The sequence below is a fragment of the Salmo salar genome, chromosome 28 (assembly GCF_965601325.2).
Source record: "Salmo salar chromosome 28, fSalSal1, whole genome shotgun sequence".
NCBI classification, from domain to species: Eukaryota; Metazoa; Chordata; class Actinopteri; order Salmoniformes; family Salmonidae; genus Salmo; species Salmo salar.
Window position 1 is genome coordinate 32205227 of NC_138318.1, and position 24774 is coordinate 32230000.

Sequence of the window (24774 nt, forward strand, 5' to 3'; positions counted from 1 at the left end):
CAGGGCAGAAATTTTACGAACTGACTTGTTGGAAAGGTAGCATCCTATGACGGTGCCACGTTGAAAGTCACTGAGCTCTTCAGTAAAGCCATTCTACTGCCAATGTTTGTCTACGGAGATTGCATGGCTGTGTGCTCGATTTTATACACCTGCCAGCAACGGGTGTGGCTGAAATAGCAGAATACACTAATTTGAAGGGGTGTCCATATACAAAACCAGTCTCAACATCAATAGTGAAGAGGCGACTCTAGGATGCTGGCCTTCTTGGCAGAGTTCCTCTGTCCAGTGTCTGTGTTCTTTTGCCCATCTTAATCTTTTCTTTTTATTGGCCAGTCTGAGATATGGCTTTTTCTTTGCAACTCTGCCTAGAAGGCCAGCATCCCGGAGTCGCCTCTTCACTGTTGACGTTGAGACTGGTGTTTTGCGGGTAATATTTAATGAAGCTGCCAGTTGAGGACTTGTGAGGCATCTGTTTCTCAAACTAGACACTCCTCTTGCTCAGTTGTGCACCGGGACCTCCCACTCCTCTTTCTATTCTGGTTAGAGCCAGTTTGCGCTGTTCTGTGAAGGGAGTAGTACACAGCATTGTACGAGATCTTCAGTTTCTTGGCAATTTCTCGCATGGAATAGCCTTCATTTCTCAGAACAAGAATAGACTGACGAGTTTCAGAAGAAAAGTCTTTGTTTCTGGCCCTTTTGAGCCTGTAATTGAACCCACAAATGCTGATGCTCCAGATACTCAACTAGTCTAAAGAAGGCCAGTTTTATTGCTTCTTTAATCAGAACAAGTTTTCAGCTGTGCTAACATAATTGAAAAAGGGTTTTCTAATGATCAATTATCCTTTTAAAATGATAAACTTGGATTGGCTAACACATCGTCCCATTGGAACACAAGAGTGATGGTTGCTGATAATGGGCCTATGTAGATATTCTATTATTTTTTTTTTAAAAGACGTTTCCAGCTACAATAGTCATTTACAAGATTAACAATGTCTACACTGCATTTCTGATCAATTTGATGTTAATGGGCAAAAAAAACTAAGTGAACCCACACTTTTGAACGTGTGTGTGTGTGTGTGTCTAATATCACCATTCCTTATCCACAATGGTGACTAAACTATTGTTCCACTGAACCAGTCAGCTGATTTGGCTTTTCGTCTGTTTCCTCTAGGACCTCTTCCTGAACCTGTGTCCAATGGAGGAGCAGAAGAAGAAGAGGTGAGGAGTGTGTGTGTGTGTGGGGTGGGGGGGGGGTGCTTCTCCCAGGCTCTTGTCACCAAAGTGGACATTTCTGGATAGAGATTAGGACGGTTCTCCTGGAAAACTTTGCTCAACAATCATTTCTAGACCAAATGTTCTTTCTCTCGCTCTGCCTTACACGTTCACATGATTCAGAGCTTGGCTCAAAGCTTTGAATATTGAATTGGTAAATCAGAAACCTAAATAAGCCTTTGGCTAGATAAGATGGGGGTGTGATAGTACCACTCACTATAATCATACCTCATTGAGAGCAGACCGATCTAAGGCAGTGACACTATCGCTGTGTCCCAAAATGGCACCCTGTCCCCTTTACCCATTGGGCTCTAGTCAAAAGTAGTGCACTTAATAGATAATGGGGTGCCATTTGGGACGCACAATAAGATTTGACCCTGGCTGACAAAGAAGCCATGACACCCTGGGAACAAGCCTAGGGGATTGGCAGCGACGATACCGTGGCTGACCCTGTCACCATGGTAACTGTCGGATCAGAGCGGTGGACAGTGGGCCAGTGTGCTCTCTCTCTCTCTGGGATTGGGAGCCTCTGTAATTCCTGAGGCGTGCTGGGGATTATGCTAATGAGATGAGATGGCTAACTATCCGACTATCCCACTAACTCAGGGCGACAGAGCTGAGAGTAGAGAACATATGCATTATAATGTCTCCGAGCAGGTGTTAAAATCACATTTTATTAGTCACAATGGCCGAATACAACACATGTAGACTTTACAGTGAAATGCTTACTTACGAGCCCCTAACCAACAATGCAGTTTAAAAAAAAAACAGGGTAAGAAATAAAAATGACAAGTAATTAAAGAGCAGCAGTAAAATAACAGTAGCTAGACTATATACAGGGGGTACCGGTACAGAGTCAATGTGCGGGGGCACCGGTTAGTCAAGGTAATTGAGGTAATATGTACATGTAGGTAGAGTTATTAAAGTGACCATGCATGGATAACAGAAAGGGGTAGAAGCTGTTTAGAAGCCTCTTGGACCTAGACTTGGTGCTCCGGTACCACTTGCCGTGCGGTTGCAGAGAGAACAGTCTGACTAGGGTGGCTGGAGTCTTTGACAATTTTTAGGGCCTTCCTCTGACACCGCCTGGTATAGAGGTCCTGGATGGCAGGAAGCTTGGCCCCAGTGATGTACTGGGCCGTTCGCACTACCCTCTGTAGTGCCTTGTGGTAGGAGGCCGAGCAGTTGCCATACCAGGCAGTGATGCAGCCAGTCGGGATGCTCTCGATGGTGCAGCTGTAAAGCCTTTTGAGGATTTGAGGACCCATGACAAATCTTTTCTGTCTCCTGAGGGGGAATAGGTTTTGTCGTGCCCTCTTCATGACTGTCTTGGTGTGCTTGGACAATGTTAGTTTGTTGACGTGGAACCAAGGAACTTGGGGCTCTCAACCTGCTCCACTACAGCCCCGTCGATGAGCATGTTCAGCAGCAAGTAAAATACTGCACAGTGATCAGTGTTGGTGTGTTGTCTCAGCCAGTTGATAGAATCACACAGGTTGCTGTAAGGTACCACAAGGTGAATCCTGACACCTAGTGGCCACAGTGATGATCACACCTACTGGAGATGGCAGTGATGTCAACATACTGGTACTGAGGTGTGTTTAGCTGGTGTGTGTGTGTGTGTGTGTGTGTGTGATGCAGGTAATCAAGGGGTGTGTGTGTGTGTGTGTGTGTCTGTACAGTTGAACAGTAAGGTGTATGTAAGCTGTGTTTATAGTGTGTTTGTGTCTCTTATCTCTACAGCTGGATGGTAAGGTAGCAGTAAAGCCTAAGGTGTCCGCCAGTGCATCTACATCCAGCACCACCTCCACTGCCTCTCTACCAACATCTGCTGCCGGCACCCCTCCACCAGAGGTGTGTGTGTGAGCGATGAGCAGGGTGTTTTGAAAACCCAGTATAAGTGGAAGGATAAGTCGTCACTAATCATCAAGATAAATATTCAGAAGATACAAAAGATGACTGAGTCTTTATTATAATAATTCACATGAATATTTACATATCAAAAAGCTCCTGCTATTCAACATGACTTTATGGCCTCAAGGGGTATTTTGAAATCAGTATCAGTCATGTAGTTTTATAATGCAATTCTACAAATTTTGTAATGTGACTGAGAGAAAATGTTGCTGTTTTAAAGCAAATTTCCTGCAATTCTACACATTTTGCCATTGCTTATGTACATATTCTATCTGGGGGGGGGGCGGACCTTTAGTTTAATGAATCAACCTGTTTTGAATATTGGGGGTCCCCCGATCCCCCGTGGCAGTTTTGCGCATGGAGAAATGCATAATGTTCTCTCTCTGTGTAGGTCCGGGTGCCTCCGGTTAAGGAGCCGAATACGAGCCTCACCCTCAGCATGTCTCTAGCCCAGGCCAAGGAGAGAGCTCACCAGAAACGCTCATCCAAGAAGGCCCCTGCCATGGACTGGAGCAAGAGGAACGAACTCTTCAGTAACCTATAAATCACGTTTCCTTCCTCCTTTCTCTCGCCCTCACTCCTTCTTTCGCTCTCTCTCAAGCAGACATACGATGTACGACATGAACAGTGTTAATACTTTGTGATTTTCATGTGCTAATTGAGGGGTTTTCCACTTATTGTTTTCAATTAAAATTTAAACGCCACTCCTGCATAAGAAACAATGGAAAGATGGAAAAACAATGTATAGTTTCCATCTAGTAGGATGATGAAGAAATCAAAGATGATGGGATATATGGAAATAAGAAATGTGTGTGTGTGTGTGTGTGTGTGTGTGTGTGTGTGTGTGTGTATCATGAAGGTGTGTTGAATCTTATTGTCAGTCTATCTGCAATCTGATTGGTTGCTATACTTCCTTGTAGAATCACTAGCAAGCTGGGAGTGATTGAGTTTTTTGGGATGAGTTAAGATTAATCAAAACTTCTTTCCAGAGACTTTCATGTTTAGTACTTCTGACTGAGCGCTGGATTCAATCCGTATGGTGGAAGATTAGCGTTATTTCTCAATTTAAAGTTAAAGGGAATTTTCCTGCGTTTGCAGAGACTGCATTCACAGTAAACGCTGTATACCTCGACTCAATCCGAAATGACCTTTACATTTTAACCTGGTTCTTCTGCCATATGGATGAAGCCCAGCCCTTAACGAATGACTAACAATCTGAATTCGTAGCAATACAAGACCATTCATTGCTTAATGAGAGGTCTGGTTAGCAGATATCACTGAATTTGTATCATTCTAATGCTGACCAATGGTTTACTTTGTGGTGATGTTTTACTACCCTATCTTTTTGAAGATGTTGACATGTCAATTCTTAGACTGTAGAACTCATTCAGAATAGATGAGATTCTCTGTTCTATATGTGACAATCATTGTTGGTCACATTATGGTTAAAAGGACTGAGGTATGTGGCTCTAGATTTTAACCCAAAGTAAACCGTTGCTTTACAGTTAAAGTTAACCTGTCCAAACACCACTATTGTAAAATCCTACGGTATTTTTGTCGTTGTGATTCAACTTTTTTTCCTGCCTATGTCTCATCGTTTTAAAAGAATGACGAGATTGTTTCTTCTAGATTTGTACATAACACTCAAAATACAGTTTCCCCATGTAATTTATGTCTTTAAGAAAGAAATCCTCAATTTGTTTGAAGACTGTTCCAGAAGCTCTCTGGGTTGAAGGGAGTGTTAGCCTACTGTATATGTGGCAGTTAGGTCTGGTCCAGGGCGTTAGTGTATCAGTCATCTCAACTGTATAGACCAGGAATCAGCTCTGGTCCTGGAGAGCTACTGGCTGTTTACGGTACAAGGGCTGAGTTGTCAAATGTCTTGATGACTGGTATAAATGTGGTATCAAACATGTCTTTTGTATTTTTTAACGGGTGTGAGTGAGAGAAGGCATACTCTGTGGGATCTCAAAGGAAAACGACCGTGTTTGTATAAATTCTCCTTTATAACGTTGTAAAGAGTAAGCAGGTGGGTGTGTATCGACCAATCAGCAAGTCAAGGGCTCGTGTTTTAGAGCAGTGTTTCCCAAGCTGGGTCCTGGGGACTCCATGGGGTGCACGGTTTGGATTTTCTTACACAGCTGATTCAAATCAACTTTATCAAACTTTGATTTATTTTAATCAGCGGTGTAGTGTTAGGGCAAAAAAAACTAAACGTGCACCGTTTGGGGTCCCCAGGACCCAGTTTTGGAAACGCTGCTCTAGAACAAAGACCAATCAGCAAGTCAGTGATCTAAAGCAATGTTCTGACGTGAGAATGAATGTCACTTTCCTGTTTACTGTAAATACAGCACTTACTAACACTGTGGTTAAGGTTCTGAACAGTACGAACAGTTTAAGGAGTAATAGTTCACACAAATTACATAAATTAGCATTTGGAGACAGTGGTCAGGTGAACAAAACCAAAGCGTGCATTGTGGTCTCACATTTTACAGGGTAATGAAATATGTCATTTGGGTGAACTAACTATAGGTATAAGTACAGTATTGATGGATATTGTACTGCATAATCTGACTATACTGGCTGTTTAATGCTCAAGTAACTATGGATGTCACAATTCCCAAATGGCACCCTAATCCCTATTTAGAGCACTACTCTGGTCAAAAGGTGCACTAAATAGTGTACATCCCAAATGGCACCCTAATCCCTACTTGACCAAAGTAATAAAGTGTGTGAAACAGAAGAAGCGACATGAGAATATTAAGCACATCACAGCTATAATAACGACTACAACGCTAGAATCATGGAATTTTGTTTTATGAACAATAATATAAATAAAATATTGTTGACATGACAGAGAAGGTACATACAAACTGTTGGATGAAATACAAGTTTGTTTTAACTCCACACAAAAAGTCAGTCGATGTATGCAGTGATTGGAACAGTGGATTTTCATGAAAGTTAAATACATACAGAAGCTGCTTTCTCTTCAAGAAACTGTCACTGAAATGGGCTCAACTCCGCCCCCTTGTTTGGTTTTGGGGGTGGCACGGGGTTACCACAGAATTAAAATGGCAAATATAACTGCCAAGACCCACCCCACAGTTTTCCAAACAAGTGCAGGAGCAGCATTGGGAACACAAAGTTGCAGATTGTGCTTTTTACTAGGTCATGGCTTACTGCAGGTTTCAGTAGTACAGCTTGGTTCAAAGCAAAGCAGTCTGATGCTATGCAGTAGATTAGAACCATCCAAGCCTGTTCTACTGTAATGTATTGGTGTGTACACTGACCTCACAGCCTACATGTCACATACAGTAACACCTCCCACAGCTCAGCTGGACCTGAACACTTGCACTTTCATTTGACAATAGTGCTTTACAAAGTACCCCCCCCCCCCCCATTTTGTTTTGAACTCTTTGGAGGGCAAACACTGGATTTCCACTGGTAAAACATAAATACAAACATACATGGAATTTAATATAAATGTAATACATCTTTTAGATAAATTGAAATGTTTTCACAACTCACAATCAAGAATATAGTATACTGAACAAAAATATAAATGCAACATGTAAAGTGTTGGTTTCATGAGTTGAAATTAAAGATCTCAGAAATGTTCCATATGAACAAAAACATATTTCTCTCAAATTTGTTTACATCCCTGTTAGTGAGCATTTGTCAAGACAATCCCTCCACCTGACAGGTGTGGTATATCAAGAAGCTGATTAAACAGCATGATCATTACACAGGTGCACCTTGTGCTGGTGCTAATTTAAGGCACAGTTTTGTCACACAACACAATGCCACAGATGTGTGAATTTTGAAGAAGCACGCAATTGGCATGTTGACTGCAGGAATGTCCACCAGAGCTGTTGCCAGATAATTTACTGTTTATTTCTCTACCATAAGCTGCCTCCGTCGTTTTAGAGAATTTGGCAGTACGTCCAACCGGCCTCATAACCGCAGCCCAGGACCTCCACATCCGGCTTCTTCCCCTGCGGGATCTTCTGTGACCAGCCACCTGGACAGCTGATGAAACTGAGGAGTATTTCTGTCTGTAATAAAGCCCTTTTGTGGAGAAAAACTCATTCTGATTGGCTGGGCCTATGCCCTCCCAGGCCCACCCATGGCTGCACCCCTGCCCATTCATGTGACATCCATAGATTAGGGCCTAATGAATATATTTCAATTGACTGATTTCCCTATTTGAACTGTAAGCATTTCACATTAAGGTCTATACCTGTTGAATTCGGCACATGTGACAAATACAATTTGATTTCAGTAAAATCGTTGAAATTGTTGCATGATAAGCTGTAGACCACGCTATCTACTTAGACAGTTTTCAGCTGTATTTTTCGTACATACCACAGACCGATGCTGGCACTAAAACCGTACTCAATGAGGGGTATACCGCCATAAGCAAACAGGAAAACACTCATCCAGAGGCGGTGCTCCTAGTGGCTGGGGACTTTAATGCAGGGAAACTTAAAATCAGTTTTACATAATTTCTGTCATCATGTTAAATGTGCAACCAGAGGGGAAAAAAATTCTAGACCACCTTTACTCCACACACAGAGACGCGTACAAAGCTCTCCCTCGCCCTCCACTTGGCAAATATGACCATAATTCTAATCCTCCGGATTCTTGCTTACAAGCAAAAATTCAAGCAAGAAGCACCACCTATAAAAAGGTGGTCACATGAAGCAGATGCTAAACTACAGGACTGTTTTGATAGCACAGACTGGAATATGTTCCGGGATTCTTCCGATGGCATTGAGGAGTACACCACATCAGTCACTGGCTTTAATCAATAAGTGCATCAATGACATGGTCCCCACAGTGACTGTACGTACATACCCAAACCAGAACTCATGGATTACAGGCAATATTCGCACTGAGCTAAAGAGAGAGCTGCTGCTTTTAAGAAGCGTGACTCTAACCCAGAAGCTTATAAGAAATCCCAACCTGCCCTCCGACGAACCATCAAAACAGGCAAATCGTCAATACAGGACTAAGATCTAATCATACTACACCGGCTCCGACGCTCATCAGATGTGGCAGGGCTTGCAAACCATTAGACTACAAACAGAAGCACAGCCAAGAGCTGCCCAGTGACACGAGCCTACCAGACGAGCTAAACTACTTCTATGCTCGCTTCAAGGCAAGTAACATGCGTGAGAGCACCAGCTGTTCCAGAAGGCTGTGATCACGCTCTCCGTAGCCGATGTAAGTAAGACCTTTCAACAGGTCAATATTCACAAGGCTGCAGGGCCAGACGGATTACCAGGACGTGTACTCCGAGCATGCGCTGACCAACTGGCAAGTGTCTTCACTGACATTTTCAACCTCTCCCTGTCCGAGTCTGTAATACCAACATAGTCCCTGTGGCCAAGAACACTAAGGTAACCTGCCTAACTGACTACAGACCCGTAGCACTCACATCTGTAGCCATGAAAGGCTTTGAAAGGCTGGTCATGGCTCACATCAACACCATTATCCCAGAAACCCTAGACCCACTCCAATTTGCATACCGCACCAACAGATCCACAGATGATGGAATCTCTATTGGCACTCCACACTGCCCTTTCATACCTGGACAAAAGGAATGACTGCACGACCAGGCACAACTCCAACACCATCATTAAGTTTGCTGATGACAACAGTGGTAGGCCTGATCACTGATAATGATGAGACAGCCTACAGGGAGGAGGTCAGACACCTGACAGTGTGGTGCCAGGACAACAACCTCTCCCTCAATGTGATCAAGACAAAGGAGATGATTGTGGACTACAGGAAAAGGAGGACCGAGCACGCCCCCATTCTCATCGACGGGGCTGTAGTGGAGCAGGTTGAGAGCTTCAAGTTCCTTGGGGTCCACATCACCAACAAACTAACATGGTCCAAGCACACTAAGACAGTCGTGAAGACGGCACGACAAAACCTATTCCCCCTCAGGAGACTGAAAAGATTTGGCATGGGTCCTCAGATCCTCAAAAGGTTCTACAGCTGCACCATCGAGAGCATCCTGACGGGTTGCATCACTGCCTGGTATGGCAACTGCTCGGCCTCCGACTGCAAGGCACTACAGAGGGTAGTGCGAACGGTCCAGTACATCACCGGGACAAAGCTTCCTGCAATCCAGGACCTCTATACCAGGCGGTGTGAGAGGAAGCCCTGAAAATTGTCAAAGACTCCAGCCACCCTAGTCATAGACTGTTCTCTCTGCTAACGCACGGCAAGCGGTACCGGAGCGCCATGTCTAGGTCCAAGAGGCTTCTAAACAGCTTCTACCCCCAAGCCACAAGACTCCTGAACAGCTAATCAAATGGCTACCCAGACTACTCGCATTGCCATTCGGCAAATGTGACAAATAACATTTTATTTGAAAATGTTGCGTTTATATTTTTGTTCAGAATATTTTACGTTATCATAAAACTCTAAAAAATAATTTTTACAAAGTACTTTTCTAATTACCATAGTTACTCCTAACATCACGTATAGTATATTTTGAAGAGAATAGGTGCTCCCTAAAACAAAAAAATGCAACGTAAAAACAACAAAATCTCAGTTTTCAGTAACATTTAAGAGTCTCATGTTAAGAATATTGACACACAACATAAGATTGGGTAAAGTTTAAGACGAGAATATGATATAATTTACAATACATGTTAAAAATGGACCCTTATTCCCTTTGTGGTAAAATCTGGTTGGCTCAGAGCAAAGATGTAGCAAAGCCACTCGTTCTGTAATAAACCCGTGCTCTATGTCATAAACCCGTGCTCTATGTCATAAACCCGTGTTCTATGTCATAAACCCGTGCTCTAAGTTATAAAACACAGTAAATTGTTCTGTGTTATTGTGCTGTCTTTGCCAAGCAAAACCATTGATCCAGGGTTATGCGCTCCAGTTAAGGCAAGTCCCAATGTGTGTGTTTAGGATATCCACACTCTTTCAAGTGCAGTCAGAGGCTCTCCACATTGTGACTGCTCTCTTCACCCCATTGCCCCCCCTTCACCCTTTCACTTTCCCTCTCTCTTCCTCTCCTCCCCCGCTCCTACTTTCTCTCATCCACCCTATGAAACATGCAGATCAGTCTAATCAATTCTAGCTATGCATCGCAAATGGCTCCCTATTCCCTATATAGTGCACTTCTTTTAACCAGGGCTTTATAGGGAAGAGGATGCAATTTGCAACCCAATCCTACTGGTCCTATTCAGGTTGCCTTGAGTGAAGTGAAGAGGTATTTAATCCAACATGGCATCCAGTTGGTCGGCGAGGTCATCAAACATGTTGCCGATGTCATCCAGGATATTCCCTGCTGCTTTCACTGTGCTGCTGCCACTGGGAAACAGAGAGGAGAGTGTTAACACGGTGTGTGTGTGTGTCTGCCTGCACGTGTGTGTATGCGTGGGTGTCTTACCCGTCAGTGCAGTCATCCTGAGACATTTTTCTCTCTACAACTATCAGCGCTGCCTCCAGTGACGTGTTGGCCTCATCCAGCCTCCTCTGAACCAACACCTCCGAGCAGGCCTCACCAGTCTGGGCCTTTCCTGCTCTCCCTGCCTGGCCCGGAGGCACCAAGGTGCGGTAGGATGGAGCGGGGGTCGCCTGGGCTGTAGGGGCTGAGGTTATGGATGAGCTGAGCTGGGGAAGTGTAGAGGCAGAGACAATAGCAGGTGTCTGATTCGCTGGCCTGGATATTACTGTTACTGGTTTCTGTGGATTGCCTGGTATACAGGTGGTTGTGTGTGTATTTTGACTGGCTGTTACTGGTTTCTGTGGATTGCCTGGTATAGAGGTGGTTGTGTGTGTATTTTGACTGGCTGTTATATGGTTCTGTGTGCTGCCTGTCGCTGTCTTCTGTTTACTGGCTGGTATAGGGGCGAGGGCAGGTTTGAGGGGAGGGCTGGTTGGTTTGGAGGACAGGGGGGGTTTCTGGCCTCTCTGTAAACAGCTCCCTGACCTCACACCTGCTTCCTCCTCTTGCTTGTCTCTGTTTGTGTGTGTGTGGAAGCCGTTGGAACGGCCGTGTGTGTGTGGCTGTGTGTGTCCATCATCTTCGCTGGCGGTGAAGATCTCGTCCAGTGTGTGTGTATCCCGGTCTTTGGGCTGACGCCGTCGTTTGACCGTGTCCGACTCTTTGAGGTTGAACTCAGGGACCCCCAATGACTTTGGGGCCTGCATTTGTGGGTCTTCTGGAGAAGCCTGGGGTTGGATTTCAGGGTCTGACCAGAAGCCTGCTCCCATCCTCGGCCGCTGTTTGATGGTGAGGTTGCCCTCTTCCGCGAAAGGGAGGTTCTCACTGGAGCTACTCTGAGGTGATGTAGAGCTTTCCAATACTGAACCATCCTTCCGCACTCTCTCCTCCTCTTCTGGGCTTCTCTCTATCCCTCCATCTCTATCCCTCCGCTCGCCCCCCATCCTCCTCAGGTCTCCCAGCCCTAGAGTGGGTACAGGTTTGTGGGAGGCGAGGGTGGGGGTGCGAGGGGAGGGTAACGCTACCCCCTTAGAGGGGCTGCCCCCGGGCCCGGACCCCTGTAGCCTGGCTGCGATGCTTCTCACACTGCCTGCACTCTCTGTCTCCACCCCTCCCACTTCCACCTGCCCTGACACTACTGCCGCTCCTCCTGATTCGCTGGCCTGGCTGCCACTCACCGAGCTCATCCTCTTAGGTGGCGGTGGGGGCGGGCCTTTGCGGCGAGAGCGGACAGCGAATGAGTGGCTCCGGGTGATGTGGCGTTGGACGGCGGAGGAGTTTGATTGGCCGCAGCCTGGTTTGCGTCCTAGTGTTGCGTACGAGGGCATGGTCACCGGAGGAACGGATTCCTGCGGCGATGACTCGTCGTCTTCCGGTTCTCCATCTGACAAGGCGTAGCGGGACAGACTCTGGGTGCGTTTCTTAAGTGCCTCTGTGTTGAGGCCTAGTCCTGGGAGGGGGATTGCTCCAGCCTGGGGCTTGGGTAGACCACGTTGGCACAGATAGGTGCCTCCTTCCTGGGTGTGGAGGTAGTTGAAGGCCCTCTGTGTGGGGGAGGCCTGGGGAGAGGAGAAGGGGTGAGGGTGGGGGTGGGCAGGGGGCTTGCAAGGTTTGGGTTTGCTAGGCACGGCTGGGTAGGCGAAGCGGGGCATGGAGCTGGGGGTGAGAGGAGGGGTGAGGGGGGTGATGGGTAGTTTAGCGGGTGTCTGGGGGTGGCGCTTCTGGTCTGACCACACCTCTGTGAGTCTCTGTCGGTCTCTCCCTGGACTACCTCCTCCCCCCTGTCTCCCACCTCCTCCTCCCCCTCCTCCCAAGCTCTCGTCCGAGCGACTGTGCACTCCAGCCGATGCCAGAGTCTGTTGGTGAAGCTCTTGGGAATATCCTGTAAAATTCCCAAAATTCACAGATTTTCCAGAATTCCCGGATCCGCGGGAGCGCGTTCCGATGCTCTCCTGGCTAATGCTCTCCCTCACACCCATCCCAAACCCCCCTCTCCCCACCCCTCCTCCTGCTGCCCTCCCCATCACGGTGTTCTGTAGCTCTGTGCTCAGCTCGCTGTCATGGAAGGAGAGGAAGGGTGTCCTGGGGGTGTGAGGGGACGGGGGGCAGCAGTCGGTGGGGATCTCGGGGGGCTCGATAGCCACCAGGGCCGTGGTAGGTTTATGCCGGAGCGTGTCGGAGCCGTTGGCATGGTGACGAGAACGATGCAGGTCACATAAACGCTTCACGGCTAACATCAGCTTCTTCTGATGACCTGAGAAAGAGAGAGAGATACAAGAACACAAATTGTAGAAAACAAAAGAACTTCAAGAACAGTCATTTTTGTATACAAGTGGTTAAAAAGGTTGCTGATTGGTTGTCAACAGCAAGGCTGTCATATTGAAAAGGGGGTGTGTTCAAGAGGTCTCACATACACTGCTGATGCACAGATGCACTTCAACTAAACAATGTGAAGAGAGTGATGATTTCTTACCCAGCTTGGTGATTCCTATCTCTGATAAGTCCTCCCAGGTGATATCCTTGATGATGCTGATGGTGTCATAACCGTTCTCACACAGTCTCTTCTGGTACTGAGGCAGACCGATCGCACTCAACCACTCTGACAGCTCAGACTAACAGAGAGAGAAGGAGAGAAGGAGGCAGGGAGGGAGAGATGGGGAGAGAGAGCGAGAAAGTGAGAGCGACATGGTGAGAGAGAGATGGTGAGAGAAAAACTAAAATAAAGCATTAATTGAATTTAATTCAATTGGAGAGAGAGAGAGAGAGCGAGAGAGATAGACAGAGAGGGAGGAGAGAGAGAGAGATGGACAGAGAGAGATGGACAGAGAGGGAGCAGAGATGGACAGAGAGGGAGGAGAGAGAGAGAGAGATGGACAGAGAGAGATGGACAGAGAGGGAGCAGAGATGGACAGAGGGAGGAGAGATGGACAGAGGGAGGAGAGACAGAGAGAGATGGACAGAGAGAGATGGACAGAGAGGGAGCAGAGATGGACAGAGAGGGAGCAGAGATGGACAGAGGGAGGAGAGACAGAGAGAGATGGACAGAGAGAGATGGACAGAGAGGGAGCAGAGATGGACAGAGAGGGAGCAGAGATGGACAGAGGGAGGAGAGACAGAGAGAGATGGACAGAGAGAGATGGACAGAGAGGGAGCAGAGATGGACAGAGGGAGGAGAGACAGAGAGATGGTCAGGGAGGGAGGAGAGAGAGAGAGATGGACAGAGAGGGAGGAGAGAGAGAGAGATGGTCAGGGAGGGAGGAGAGCGAGAGAGTGGGAGGAGAGCGAGAGAGAGCCGGAGGAGAGAGAGCGGGAGGAGAGAGAAAGAGGGAGGAGAGAGCGAGGGAGGAGAGAGCGAGAGAGGAAGGGAGAGGGAGAGTTGGACAGAGAGCAATAGAGATGGACAGAGAGATAGCACAGCAATCACAGCAGCAAGATTTGTGACCTGTTGCCACAAGAAAAGGGCAACCAGTGAAGAACAAACACCATTGTAAATACAACCCATATTTATGTTTATTTATTTTCCATTTTGTACTTTAACTATTCGCACATCATTACAACGCTGTATATAGACACAAAGACATTTGAAATGTCTATTATTTTGGAACTTTTGTGAGTGTAATGTTTAATATACATTTTTAGTTTATTTCATTTGCAATGTTAACATCTGTTTCCCATTCCAATAAAGCCCCTTAAATTGAATTGAGAGATGGACAGAGAGAGAAAGAAAGATGGACAGAGAGAGAGATGGACAGAGAAAGAAAGAGATGGACAGAGAGAGAAGACAGAATGACAGTGAGCTTGTTGACGGTGAGCTTGTTGACCAATAGTTGTACGACAAAAGACAGTTCCTGCTGATTGTAACGCTCAACATGAAACGCTCGACAGACTACATAGACTACTGCACAACTCTCTCTTTCAGCGGCACAGGCCTGTCGTCATCAGCCAGTCATCAGCCAGAGACTGGGTACAGAGTTCAAAGGTCATGTGACAGTCTCTTACAGGGATGTAGTCAGGCAGCCACTCTGGGATGTTCAGGTTGCCTATCTCCATGGAGATCTTCTTTCGGTGGCCTGGTTTGGTCACACCGATGGCGGTCAGGTCCTGGACAGACATACACCAGGTTAGGAAACCCCACGACTCGGCTGTCAATCAGAAAAATGACTACAGAACACATTTATCCATGCTCATTTATTTTGTTGACCTAAAAAATAAAGAGGTAAATGCGGAATACGTTTGTTTTAAATCTCAATGCCGCAAAAATAAACATTGTAGAGATGTGCGCGTGTTAACCTCTCTTGGGTAGGGGGCAGTATTTTGATGTATTTTGACGTATTTTGACGTCCGGATGAAAAGCGTGCCCAAAGTAAACTGCCTGTTACTCAGGCCCAGGATATGCATATAATTGGTAGATTTGGATAGAAAACACTAAAGTTTCTAAAACTGTTTGTGAGTATAACAGAACTGATATGGCAGGCAAAACCCCGAAGACAAACCATCCCCCCCAAAACAATTCAGCCTACCACAATTTTCAATGGCTGCCACTTTTATTATAAGGCCAAGTCCTCCCAGATTGCAGTTCCTAGGACTTCCACTAGATGTCAACAGTCTTTAGAAAGAGTTTCAGGCTGGTTTTTGGAAAAATGAGCCAGAAATTGTAGTTTTTCTAGGTGGCTCCCATTTTGGCTGTAGTGTTTCCAAGCGCGTGGAAGAGAGCGCGTTCTTTGGTATTTTTCTCCGGTAAAGACAATAACGATTCTCCGTCTTAAATTTTATTGTTTATTTACGTATTATAAACGTTGTTTGACTTGTTTGGAAAAGTTTATTAGTAACGTTTGGGATTCATTTTGATGGAGGAAAAACTGGGTGGATTATTGACTGAAGCGCGCCAGCTAAACTGAGTTTTTATGGATATAAAGAAGGACATTATTGAACAAAAGGACCATTTGTGATGTAACTGGGACCTTTTGGAGTGCCAACAGAAGAAGATCATCAAAGGTAAGGCATTTTTTATATCGCTATTTCTGACTTTCGTGTTGCACCTGCATGGTTGAAATATGTTTTTCATGTGTTTGTATGCGGGGCGCTGTCCTCAGATAATCGCATGGTTTGCTTTCGCCGTGAAGCCTTTTTGAAATCTGACACAGCGGCTGGATTAACAAGAATTTAAGCTTTATTTTGATGTATTACACTTGTGATTTCACCGGATGTTGGCCAGGTGGGAGGCTACTGTCCCACCTGCCCATAAGAAGTTAATATCTCACTTGCTCTCAAATGTGTCAATCAATTAAGTGTAATCAATAAATGTATGATAATCCAGCGTCTGACCTCTGGGGTCATCCTACTGACAGTAAGTACATCGTATCCTGCTGTGAGGAAGTTAGCAGTGTAGCTCTCCAGCTGGAACTCACACAGCCATTGGTAGATGGCATCAGAGTCCTATAGACGGAGAACAGAGGGTTATCACACAGACATGAACGGACAGACAGACGGACACATACACACACCATATTCAACTTACCCTGCCCACCAGGACCATGTCTGGACACATGAAGCCACTCTGCTCCCCCAACTGAGTACCACCACTGACTTGACGACTTGGACCACCTGGGAGAGAGAGAGAGAGAGAGAGACAGAGATTACAACCTTTACCAAATGAAATGTTCACAGCTAACAGCAAGCATGAGGAAGGACTGAGGTGAAGGTGTATTATCTTGTAGATCTGAGGGGCCAGTCAACAGATCGATGTCAGATTACTGAAGCATGCCTCTCTCCTCTCTCTTTCACATGGGACAATGGTTTTGATCCCACCCCCTCTACTCCCTCGATCCAAACAGGTCAGAGCCCCCATCCTCCGATCCCTCTTCAGAGTGAAGCAAGCACCTGACAGAGAGGTCTAGAACAGGACATAGGGGCCCCTCTGTACACAGCTCATCAATCATCTACCCTACATCCAAAACACACTTATGCTTCTACTCTCAAGGCAGAGACAAACAGAGAGAGAGAGACAGAGACAGGGAGACAGAGAGAGAGAGACAGAGACAGGGAGACAGAGAGAGAGAGAGACAGACAGAGAGACAGACAGAGAGACAGAGACAGAGAGACAGACAGAGACACAGAGACAGACAGAGAAAGACAGAGAGAGAGACAGAGAGAGAGACAAACAGAGAGACAGAGAGACAGACAGAGAGCCAGAGAGAGAAACACAGACAGAGACACAGAGACAGACACAGAGAGAGACAGAGCGAGAGACAGAGAGAGCGAGACAGAGGGAAGAGAGAGAAACAGTACACTGTATCTAGAAGCTGAGTATAGCAGTAAAGTGGAACACAGCGATCACACAGAGTTCAGAGTGTATGAGAACTTTATGTGTTTACAAGACTACTGCCTAAACAGCGTTCTGTGATTTCATCAGACTAAATGCATCATGTTAAGGTTCCATGGTTAGTCTGTCCTTATGTTCAGCATATGTTTTTAAACTTGCTTATTTTAATGTGGGATTTTATTATTACAATTAATCTTGTATGTGAAGTGACTTTGGGTGTCTGGAAAAGTGCTTAAAGAAAATGAAACGACAATGAAAAATGGTTTTGAACTTATTGATGACTTTACATGTATAAGGAATCTATATGATGGGGTCAATGAAGGGTAGATAGGGACGTGGTTTATGGAAAGTTACTGAGTGAGGCAAGGGGAAGTGTAGAAAGTTCATATTCTGTTCCATGTTTCTAAAGAGGGAAGTGAACGGCAATAGTTAGTCTGATAAGGCAGGCCAGCTGAGGAACTAGGGAGGAGCGAGGAATTCAACAGTCTAGTTAGTCTCTGATAAGGCAGGCCAGCTGAGGAACTAGGGAGGAGCGAGGAATTCGGCTCGAGGTCAAGTCAACAGATGAAGTGAGAAGAAACCTCTGGGAGGGGGGCCAGAGTGGCCCACCACAACAACCCTCCTACTACAGTCCTATCTCACACAGAGGGGCCCACCACAACGACCCTCCTACTACAGTCCTATCTCACACAGAGGGGCCCACCACAACGACCCTCCTACTACAGTCCTATCTCACACAGAGGGGCCCACCACAACGACCCTCCTACTACAGTCCTATCTCACACAGACGGGCCCACCACAACGACCCTCCTACTACAGTCCTATCTCACACAGAGGGGCCCACCACAACGACCCTCCTACTACAGTCCTATCTCACACAGACGGGCCCACCACAACGACCCTCCTACTACAGTCCTATCTCACACAGACGGGCCCACCACAACGACCCTCCTACTACAGTCCTATCTCACACAGAGGGGCCCACCACAACGACCCTCCTACTACAGTCCTATCTCACACAGAGGGGCCCAGCACAACGACCCTCCTACTACAGTCCTATCTCACACAGAGGGGCCCACCACAACGACCCTCCTACTACAGTCCTATCTCACACACATACACTTCCACACCCACCAAGGTTCTAGCATCAGACAGGACCATGACTACACCAGTGAGAGGAACCATACACCACGTTCCTGCCTAGCAACAGAGATGTATTGGCTGTCTAGATGTGTACTGAGTTAACCCCACTATTAGGAGGTTATAAATATATGTGCTTGTGTAATCATGCTTTGTCTTTGCAGCTGTATGACCCAGTTGGTGAATAAAGTTGGTTTGATTTTTTTCTTGTCGTCCGTTTCTTCAGAACTTAACAATAGTAAACGTCTCCAGTAAAACTACAATCACACTAAAGTAACAGAGTAATAACTAGAGAGATTGCAGATAATAACAAGGAAAAGCCAGGAGAACTGTTACCTCTCTCTCTGAGTCATGACCTTCCTCTCTGCACCCTTTTAATCTCGCATTCCATTATCTACCTCTCTCCCTCCCTCTCTCCCACTTACATACTGTATGTTTGTCTGTCTCCTCCCATTTCTCTTACCCACACCATCTCTCTGTCCTGTTGAAGTCTCTCCCTCCATGTTTTCTGTCCCCCCTACCATTTCTCCCCCTCCCTCTCCCAGTTCCAGAGAAGCTGATAGTAGTTAGTTCAGGCCGTAAGCTGACAGAATACCCGCATCTCTATTCTCTCTCTCCTCTTGTCCTGTCCCGTACCCCCTGGTGAGACCAAAGACTAACTCAGTCCCCTTTTATTGCTTCTATAAAGAGCTGAGCTTCTGTCTGTGTCCCAAATGGAACCCTATTTATTTATAAAATTAAATCTAGAATCGGCTTCCTATTTCGCAACAAAGCCTCCTTCACTCACGCTGCCAAACATAAACTAGTAAAACGAACTATCCTACCGATCCTTGACTTCGTCAATGTCATTTACAAAATAGCCTCTAACACTCTACTCAGCAAACTGGATGCAGTCTATCACAGTGCCATCCGTTTTGTCACCAAAGCCCCATATACTACCCACCACTGCGACCTGTAGGCTCTAGTCGGCTGGCCCTCGCTACATATTCATCGCCAAACCCACTGGCTCCAAGTCATCAATAAGTCTCTGCTAGGTAAAGCTCCGCCTTATCTCAGCTCACTGGTCACCATAACAACACCCACCCGTAGCACGCACTCCAGCAGGTATATTTCACTGGTCACCCCCAAAGCCAACACCTCCTTTGGCCGCCTTTCCTTCCAGTTCTCTGCTGCCAATGACTGTAACGAATTGCAAAAATCACTGAAGCTGGAGACTCCTATCTCCCTTACTAACTTTAAGCATCAGCTGTCAGAGCAGCTTACCGATCGCTGCAGCTGTACACAGCCCATCTGTAAATAGCCCATCCAACTACCTACCTCATCCCCATATTGTTTAATTTACCTTTTTGCTCTTTTGCACACCAGTATCTCTACTTGCACATCATCATCTGCACATCTATCACTCCAGTGTTAATTTGCTAAATTGTAATTACTTCGCTTCTATGGCCTATTTATTGCCTTACCTCCTTACTCCATTTGCACACACTGTATATAGACCTTTTCTATTTTATTATTGATTGTATGTTTGTTTATTCCATGTGTAACTCTGTGTTGTTGTTTGTGTTGCACAGCTTTATCTTGGCCAGGTCGCAGTTGTAAATGAGAACTTGTTCTCAACTGGCCTACCTGGTTAAATAAAGGTGAAATATATATATATATATATATATATATATAAAGGGCACTACTTTTGGCCCTATTAAGGGACTAGGGTGCCATCTGGGACTCTTATGTTTTGCAGTGAGGTGAGTTGGTTTATAGTGAGGAGATCCGTTGTCTATATTGGTTTGTGGAGAGGTAAGTTGCTGTGCAGAAAGCTGGTTTCTGTATTGTTGATGTAGTGAGGTAAGTAGCTGTATTTCTTTCTCTCCCTCTCATTTGCCCTCTGCCCTGTGGCTGTAGCTAGCTAGCTACTCTATGAACGTTTGAACATCTTGGACATGTTCTGTTATAATCTCCACCCGGCACAGCCAGAAGAGGACTGGCCACCCCTCATAGCCTGGTTCCTCTCTAGGTTTCTTCCTAGGTTCCTGCCTTTCTAGGGAGTTCTTCCTAGCCACCGTGCTTCTACACCTGCATTGCTTGCTGTTTGGGGTTTTAGGCTATGTTTCTGTACAGCACTTTGTGACATCTGCTGCTGTAAAAAGGGCTTTATAAATACATTTGATTGATTGATTGATTGATTGGCCTGGTCTTGGCTAGGAGGACAGGTGGAATACTCTGTCAGTCTGACCTCAGACTGAATACAGCTCGTTTAACTTCTTATGGATGGGTGGCAGTATTGAGTAGCTTGGATGAAGAAGGTGCCCAGAGTAAACTGCCTGCTACTCAGTCCCAGAAGCTAAGATATGCATATTATTAGTAGATTTGGATAGAAAACACTGAAGTTTCTAAAACTGTTTGAATGATGTCTGTGAGTATAACAGAACTCATATGGCAGGCAAAAAACGGTATTTTTTTTAACCAGGAAGTGTGGAAATCTGAGGTTTGTAGTTTTTCAAGTGATTGCCTATTCAGTATACAGTGTCTGTGGGGTCATTTTCCACTTCCTAAGGCTTCCACTAGATGTCAACAGTCTTTAGAACGTGCTTCATGCTTCTACTGTGAATGGGGAGAGAATAAGAGCCATTGGAATCAGATGACTGAGAAAATGACATGAGCTCAGTGGCGCGCGCTCCTGTGAGAGTTAGCTGTGTTCCTTTTCCTTTTTGAAGACAAAGGAATCGTCCAGTTGGAATATTATGGAAGATTTATGATAAAAACATCCTAAAGATTGATTCTATACATCGTTCGACATGTTTCTACGAACTGTAATATAACTTTTTGGACTATTTGTCTGAACTAACTGCGCGAGCAAAGTGGATTTGGATTACTCGACGGAACGTGCAAACAAAAAGGAGGTATTTGGACATAAAGGATGGACTTTATCGAACAAAACAAACATTAATTGTGGAACTGGGATTCCTGGGAGTGCATTCCGATGAAGATCATCAAAGGTAAGTGAATATTTATAATGGTATTTGTGACTTCTGTTGACTCCAAAATCGCGGGTATCTGTATGGCTTGTTTTGATATCTGTAACGCCCTGGCCATAGAGAGGGTTTTTTGTTCTTTATTTTGGTTAGACCAGGGTGTTACATTGGGTGGGCGTTCTATATTCATTTTTCTATGTTTTTGTATTTCTTTGTTTTGGGCCGTGTGTGGCTCCCAATCAGGCACAGCTGTAGTTCGTTGTTGCTGATTGGGAGTCACACATAAGGAGCCTGTTTTTCCTTTGGGTTTTGTGGGGGATTGTTTCTGTTTAGTGTCTTGCACCTGACAGTACTGTTTGGCTGTCGGTTTTCTTGTTTTGTTGTATAGTGTTTGTTCGTATATTAAAACTCAAGATGAACACTAACTCCGCTGCACCTTGGTCTTTCTCTAACGACGGCCGTTACAGAATCCCCCACCAACAACGGACCAAGCAGCGGAGTAAGGAGAAGCACCAGGAGAGGGGAAATATGGACTCATGGACTTTGGAGGAGATGGAGAGGTGCATTCAGGATTCCTGGAGATGGGAGGAATTGCTCGATGGAGGTGGACCGTGGGCTCAGGCTGGGGAGTATCGCCGCCCGCAGTGGGAGATCGAGGCGGCGATAGCTGAGAGGCGCTGGTACGAAGCGAGGGAGCGCAACAGGCACGAGAGGCAGCCCCCAATTTTTTTGGGGGGGGGGCACACAGGGAGTGTGGCGGAGCCAGGAAGGAATTCTGGGCCAACTCCCCGTGCTTACGGCAGGCAGCGCAGTATTGGTCAGGCACCGTGTTATGCGGTAGAGCGCACGGTGCCCCCAGTGCGCGTTGACAGCCCGGAGCGCTACATTCCGGCCCCCCGCAAATGCCATGCGAGTGCAGGCATCGAGCCAGGACGGATTGTGCCGGCTCAGCGCGTCTGGTCTCCAGTGCGCCTTTTCGGTCCAGGTTATCCTGCACCGGCTCTGCGCACTGTGTCTCCAGGGCGCTGGGAGGGTCCAGTTCGCCCAATGCCTGCGCTCCGCCCGTGCCGGGCCAAAGTGGGCATTCAGCCTGGGGTGTGGGTAAAGAGCCTACGTACCAGAACTCCAGTGCTCCCCCACAGCCCGGTTTATCCTGTGCCTCCTCCTCGGACCAGGCCTCCAGTGGGTCTCCCCATCCTGGTCAGTCCTGTGCCTCCTCCACGGACCAGGCCTCCAGTGGGCCCCCCCATCCTGGTCAAGCCTGTGCCTCCTCCACGGACCAGGCCTCCAGTGGGTCTCCCCATCCTGGTCAGTCCGGAGCCACCAGAGCCGCCCGCCAGTCCGGAGCCGCCAGAGCTGCCCGCCTGTCCGGAGCCGCCAGAGCCGCCCGCCTGTCCGGAGCCGCCAGAGCCGCCCGCCTGTCCGGAGCCGCCCGCCTGTCCGGAGCCGCCCGCCAGCCCGGTGAGTCCTGTGCCTGCGCCCAGGGCCAGGCCACCTAAGTGGGCGACGCCGAGGGTGGAGCGGAGGCCACGTCCCACACCTGAGCCGCCGCCGTAAGAAGGCCCACCCGGACCCTCCCCTTCAGAGTCAGGTTTTGCGGCCGGAGTCCGCACCTTGGCGGGGGGAGGGGGTACTGTAACGCCCTGGCCATAGAGAGGGGTTTTTGTTCTTTATTTTGGTTAGGCCAGGGTGTTACATTGGGTGGGCGTTCTATGTTCATTTTTCTATGTTTTTGTATTTCTTTGCTTTGGGCCGTGTGTGGCTCCCAATCAGGCACAGCTGTAGTTCGTTGTTGCTGATTGGGAGTCACACATAAGGAGCCTGTTTTTCCTTTGGGTTTTGTGGGGGATTGTTTCTGTTTAGTGTCTTGCACCTGACAGTACTGTTTGGCTGTCGGTTTTGTTGTTTTGTTGTATAGTGTTCGTTCGTATATTAAAACTCAAGATGAACACTAACTTCGCTGCACGTTGGTCTTTCTCTAACGACGGCCGTTACAATATCTGAGCGCTGTACTCAGATTATTGCAAAGTTTGCTTTCGCCGTAAAGCTCTTTTGAAATCTGACATAGCGGTTGCATTAAGGAGAAGTGTATCTTTAATTCTGTGTGCATAACACTTGTATATTTTATGAAAGTTTATGATGAGTATTTCTGTAAATTGATGTGGCTCTCTGCAAAGTCACCGGAGGTTTTGGAGGCAAAACATTACTGAACATAACACGCCAATGTAAACAGAGATTTTTGGATATAAATATGAACTTTATCGAACAAAACATACATGTATTGTGTAACATGAAGTCCTATGAGTCCCATCTGATGAAGATCAAAGGTTAGTGATGAATTTTATCTCCATTTCTGCTTTTTGTGACTCCTCTCTTTGGCTGGAAAATGGCTGAATGTTTTTTTGTGACTAGGCGCTGACCTAACATAATCGTTTGGTGTGCTTTTGCTGTAAAGCCTTTTGAAATCGGACACTGTGGTTGGATTAATGAGAATCTTATCTTTAAAATGGTGTATAATACTTGTATGTTTGAGAAATTTTAATTATGACATTTTTGCTGTTTTGAATTTGGCGCCCTGCACTTTCACTGGCTGTTGTCATATCGATCCCGTTAACGGGATTTCAGCCGTAAGAAGTTAACAGACAAAAATATATCTACCGAAAATTACAGACAATATTTTAAGCTAATGTCTCTGGGGTTGGTAGGGCTGAGTATATATTTGAAAATGGAGAAAGACAAGGGGGGGGGGGGACTGAAGGGTAACAGAAGAGAAGAGGGTAGAGCTGAAGGGTAACAGAAGAGGGTAGAGCTGAAGGGTAAGAGAAGAGGGTAGAGCTGAAGGGTAAAAGAAGAGAAGAGGGTAGAGCTGAAGGGTAACAGAAGAGAAGATGGTAGAGCTGAAGGGTAACAGATGAGAAGATGGTAGAGCTGAAGGGTAACAGAAGAGAAGAGGGTAGAGCTGAAGGGTAACAGATGAGAAGATGGTAGAGCTGAAGGGTAACAGATGAGAAGATGGTAGAGCTGAAGGGTAACAGATGAGAAGATGGTAGAGCTGAAGGGTAACAGATGAGAAGATGGTAGAGCTGAAGGGTAACAGATGAGAAGAGGGTAGAGCTGAAGGGTAACAGAAGAGAAGAGGGTAGAGCTGAAGGGTAACAGAAGAGAAGATGGTAGAGCTGAAGGGTAACAGAAGAGAAGAGGGTAGAGCTGAAGGGTAACAGAAGAGAAGATGGTAGAGCTGAAGGGTAACAGATGAGAAGATGGTAGAGCTGAAGGGTAACAGATGAGAAGATGGTAGAGCTGAAGGGTAACAGAAGAGAAGATGGTAGAGCTGAAGGGTAACAGATGAGAAGATGGTAGAGCTGAAGGGTAACAGATGAGAAGATGGTAGAGCTGAAGGGTAACAGATAAGAAGATGGTAGAGCTGAAGGGTAACAGATGAGAAGAGGGTAGAGCTGAATGGTAACAGATAAGAAGATGGTAGAGCTGAAGGGTAAGTAGTGTACAAGGTATGTGACCTGTATGTCCATCAGGTTGTTTGCTGGGGTCTGGTCCTGCAGGGAGGAACTGCTGTTCTCTGGACTCACCAACAGAGGGAGCCAGCTACACACAGGAAGAGGGATATCTTGTTCAGCTATTTGTGGTCCATATGACCGTGAAACAAAGTGGACATACTGTCC

At 46.4% G+C, this 24774-nt stretch overlaps 2 protein-coding genes across 3 annotated transcripts in view; one reads left to right on the forward strand and one right to left on the reverse strand.

The window, feature by feature from the left end:
• LOC106589856 (Na(+)/H(+) exchange regulatory cofactor NHE-RF1) overlaps nucleotides 1–5099 on the forward strand; it is a 34352-nt gene extending 29253 nt beyond the window's left edge. The window contains exons 4-6 of the mRNA XM_014180253.3: nucleotides 1172–1218; nucleotides 3016–3126; nucleotides 3578–5099. Coding sequence (XP_014035728.1) covers nucleotides 1172–1218; nucleotides 3016–3126; nucleotides 3578–3730 — 311 coding nt within the window. The 3' untranslated portion in view covers nucleotides 3731–5099. The remainder of the gene's footprint in view (nucleotides 1–1171; nucleotides 1219–3015; nucleotides 3127–3577) is intronic.
• Nucleotides 5100–5987: 888 nt separating this feature from the next.
• The window catches only part of LOC106589857 (caskin-2), a 101717-nt gene continuing 82930 nt past the window's right edge, over nucleotides 5988–24774 (reverse strand). For both annotated transcript variants that reach the window (XM_045710107.2, XM_014180255.3), the window contains exons 14-20: nucleotides 24613–24697; nucleotides 16182–16267; nucleotides 15989–16099; nucleotides 14663–14764; nucleotides 13137–13275; nucleotides 10607–12917; nucleotides 5988–10527 (exon numbers count right to left, since the gene is read on the reverse strand). In XM_045710107.2, coding sequence (XP_045566063.2) covers nucleotides 10431–10527; nucleotides 10607–12917; nucleotides 13137–13275; nucleotides 14663–14764; nucleotides 15989–16099; nucleotides 16182–16267; nucleotides 24613–24697 — 2931 coding nt within the window. In that variant the 3' untranslated portion in view covers nucleotides 5988–10430. The remainder of the gene's footprint in view (nucleotides 10528–10606; nucleotides 12918–13136; nucleotides 13276–14662; nucleotides 14765–15988; nucleotides 16100–16181; nucleotides 16268–24612; nucleotides 24698–24774) is intronic.